The sequence below is a fragment of the Fistularia commersonii genome, chromosome 2 (assembly GCF_037954325.1).
Source record: "Fistularia commersonii isolate RoL2024-O1a breed Wild chromosome 2, RoL_Fcom_v1.0, whole genome shotgun sequence".
In the NCBI taxonomy this organism is placed as follows: domain Eukaryota; kingdom Metazoa; phylum Chordata; class Actinopteri; order Syngnathiformes; family Fistulariidae; genus Fistularia; species Fistularia commersonii.
Genome location: NC_141285.1, coordinates 9,206,768 through 9,210,788, shown reverse-complemented (window position 1 = coordinate 9,210,788; position 4,021 = coordinate 9,206,768). Strand labels below are relative to the sequence as shown.

Below are 4,021 nucleotides of genomic sequence, written 5' to 3'. Positions count from 1 at the left end.
TTGATCAGTCATCCAATCCTGCATAAGGACAAAACAACACTCATTGGCCATTTTTGCACTGTATTAAATTTACACTGTTGGGGACCTCAGTAGCCTGTGGAGGATTTTTGTGCAGCCACAGCAACTTGGCATCTCTTCCCCTGGCTGGTCACTAGCTTGGTCATATTTTGAGGTCATCACAATTATCCTGGACTTGTTAAGGGCAACCAGCCTGATTATGTTGGTCACTTTAGCACATACAGCAGCAGGCCCAAGTTGAGATCACAAGTGTTTAGTTGGGTTGAGAACTGGACACACGGCAGACCATTCCATCCTCTCGAATCTCAAATTCTGGAGTATTCTGTGATGATCCTGGCTCTGTGGTAGAGAGCGTTTTCATGATGGAGGACGGACTCACGACCTAGATTCTAGACATATGAGCTCCACTGGCTCCAAAATATAATTCTGATATCTCCATGCATTGAGATTGCCTTCAATTATGACAACTTCTGTTTTAGCACAGTTTCGGAGATTGAAGATTGCCTTCGATGATGATAACCTCTGTTTTGGCACACTTTGGCGGGGGGGGGGGGGGGGGGGGGTATCCACACGTTTGTTGTGTAGTTATGTTACTCATTCCGCAGTGACACAATTCTTACCAGGTCCACCTTGTTGTAAAAATGACATATCGGGGTTACTTACGACAGGCTATACTTTATTATACAGCACCAATTGGTATATTCAAGGGATAAAATAAAATAGTTGACTGAATAATTGTCTTTTTTTTTGGATGTCCTTTCCTTATGTCCTTTGCCAGACCGGTGAGGTGATGAAGAAGCGCTGAAGAATTGAGACTCAAAGAGTCTCTGATCAGGTTTAGGTGTCACAATGCTAGAATGATAATAAACTTTAGATTTAAATATCTGCTGCCTGTGTTCTTTTGGTTTTTACGAATTTATTTTTCAAATATTTTCCACTGTAATAAAGAATAGTGTCCATTGACGCAATTTTATTTACCATAGAGTCCTTTCTATCTAGTAGTGTCAACACTGTTTTTTTTTGTACATAGGCCATCACTGCATATCTAACATGTGAGAATGAAAACATGCCCAAGAATATAAGATAAAAATTTTGGATTGACATTGGAAACTGGTGTTCAAACACATACACACACACACATACACACACACACACACACACACACACACACACACACACACACACATCACATATCATATATATGTGCATATATATTTTTTTTTCTTAAATAATGTATCACTTAAGAATTGTGATATAGATTCATAACAATACAAAGTCTAAACTTAACATTTTGGTACCTTGTCTAAACATGCTTTACCAGAGAAATGCATTTGCATTATTTGTCCTTCCTTTCATCTTCATCAGTGTCTCTGTTCCAATTCCAAGGATCCTTGATCCAAAATAAAGTAAGAGGCTGCCAATTGAGTCCATTTACATCAATGCAGGGGTTGAAAATTGGGTACAGAGGCTCATTGCACTCCACATGGAAAGAGTGAAGCAGGGCCATTGTATCAGCATTGTAGAACGAAAGCTCCCCCTTCTGGAGATTAGCCAGGATGCCTAACTTTCTGACCTTTTTCCCAACTGACAGCTGCTTCTCCTGCATGTCATGGCATGCAAGATACTGTCCTTTTCCATGGTAGATGCACCAGGATGTCTTGTTCAGACTTGGGTGAGTTAACCTTGGAATTGTATTGTCTTGTTTTTCAACCCCTCCTGCGCTTACGCCTATAAGCCAATACGGTTTCTCCTGTACAATGACCTCCCAGTAGTTCTGGCCACTAGTAAAACTTTCTTGAGCCAGGACGCTGTATTGAGAGTCATATGGTTGAACTTCATCGACGGTTCGCTGTCTCCAGTACACTTGTCTACCGTCCTGGGATATTTCAAGTTTGGGATGGGCTGTTTTTGAGTCCAATGTAGGAGAACTTAGATCTGCAAATAGAGGTTTACATTGAGCACACAGCTACAGAGTTAGGAAGTGGATTTTAGATTGCAAAATATTTGATTTCTTACTGACATGACCACATTCGTGGGAAGTGTTGGGACAGAGCCACAGTGAGGTCATCCACCAGTTTTTCTACTGTTCTCAGCTTCTCGGGGTCACATAGACTTCTGTCTATATCCTCAATTGGTGCTAAATCCAAAGGGTCACTACAAAAAAACTGAAAGTAATTTGAAGGAAGAAATACCAAGCAAGTAGAACTAATAGATATGTAAATGATAAGTATACTCACCAAAGATTCTTTATTGTAATTTCCTGTTAAAGATAAACAGGCCATGAAGAACTGTACAGATTTTCATCCCAAACATTTTAGATAGACTAATATAACATTTTCAGATGATCACAAAAACACCACCATGGCATTTCACAAAAATATCTAGAGGCCAACCAATAAATTGGTGTTGAGATTTTATCATCCAATATTTGCCTTTTCCTGGACCTTTCAGTACATGTAGAGAAATGATCTGACTTGTTGGTTGGACCAACAGGCACAGAGCTGGACACCATTGTTACGATGAATCAATGTTGTGATTTGAATGTAAGCATGTCTAATATAACCCATGTATTTATAATGTCAATGAAAAAAGTCAACATCTTTAAGCTCACCTTATTTGACATTTTAACTTTGACTTGCAGAGGTTTTAAGAGCAGCATTGTTCTTTCAACTAATATCAACTTACCTGTAGGAATCTTAACTCATTTGTTTCTTGTAAGAGGGATTTGCTGGAGGCTCTGAGGCTGTTTATCTCTCTGATGTGAGTCTCCATTATTCCCCTTTGGGCCTCCAGCCACTCAATCATGCATGTTTCTTCTGCATCTATGATCTGCATCATCAGACGTTCATCACCATCCAACACAACACGTATCCTGTTGTACTTGTCTGAGATTCTTTCTCTGATATCCTCAGCGGATTTCTAGGAGGTAAAGGAAACATTTAGAATTTAGTTTAGGAATATAAACTAAAATGAATAGTGATTTCAAAGGTTGTTCAAAGTGAGCAGCTGTACCACAGTTTGAGTGTACAACGTTTCCAAGTCCTTGATGACGTGTTCTGCTTCACATCTCCTCTGTAGCAGGTGCCTCATGTTTGTATCTAATCTGCTCTGAAGAGAAGGATGCAACAATCCCCAAACAAAACAAACACTCTGACATATAAATAGAGATGTAAAACACACCAATTTTTAATTTTCACCTTGAAATCTCCACAGGCTTCATGGATTCTGGCAGCTTTGTGATTCTTGTGTTTGCCAACTAAGACACATAAACAGCATACAGGTAGTCTTTCCTCCAAACAGAAGAGTTTCAGCTCATCACGGTGCTCCCTACACTTCAGTAACAGTGGATCCCCAATCACCTCCACCACTGTGTGTTCCCTTAGAGCTGATCTCTGCTGGTGGAGCTCAGCGTGAGCCTGGCACAGTGATGCATCGCAGGTTAAACAGGTCCTTATGGCTATTGAGGGCATCTGTATGCAGTGGTCACAATGGACAGCCGGAGATGACTCCATGGTTGAGGTTGTTGTCTGTTGCTCTGGTGGTCTTTTAGTGAAATCCTTGACTTCCATTTGAAGGCTGGTGTTTATTTCCAGTGTGTCTGTGGATGGAAGGAAGATCTGACACTCGGGACAGAAGAATTGACCCTCCTTCGACACGACATCAATGTCCTGAACATCCTGGATGCAGGTAAGACAAAAATCATGTCCGCATGAGAGTGTTACAGGGTCTATGAATAAATCCTGGCAGATGGGACATTTCAGAGTTTCTTTAGCAGTTCCCATAGCTCTGCTTGAATTTGCAATAGAACCTTAGTATGTCCTGTGCTGCTGGACTTCCGACTCATCAATATTTCAAAGGCCTCTTTTAGAAAACATACACCACTCATGCAACTCAGTGTCAGATTACTACTGATGTCTTCTCGTCTACTGTTTCAAACACAAAAACATTGACATCAGGATATATATATGTGTGTTTGTATATATATATATATATATATATATAT

The 4,021-nt window shown here is 40.2% G+C and overlaps 1 protein-coding gene across 1 annotated transcript; it reads right to left on the bottom strand.

Annotated features, from left to right (window-relative positions):
- Positions 1-1,354: 1,354 nt before the first annotated feature.
- On the bottom strand, positions 1,355-3,800 carry LOC147236282 (tripartite motif-containing protein 72). Its single transcript, XM_086160730.1, has 6 exons — positions 3,216-3,800; positions 3,031-3,126; positions 2,704-2,937; positions 2,256-2,278; positions 2,039-2,172; positions 1,355-1,953 (listed from the first exon to the last, which is right to left on the bottom strand). Exons 1-6 carry the CDS (start codon positions 3,798-3,800, stop codon positions 1,355-1,357), a joined length of 1,671 nt encoding a protein of 556 aa, XP_086016856.1.
- Positions 3,801-4,021: the final 221 nt, after the last annotated feature.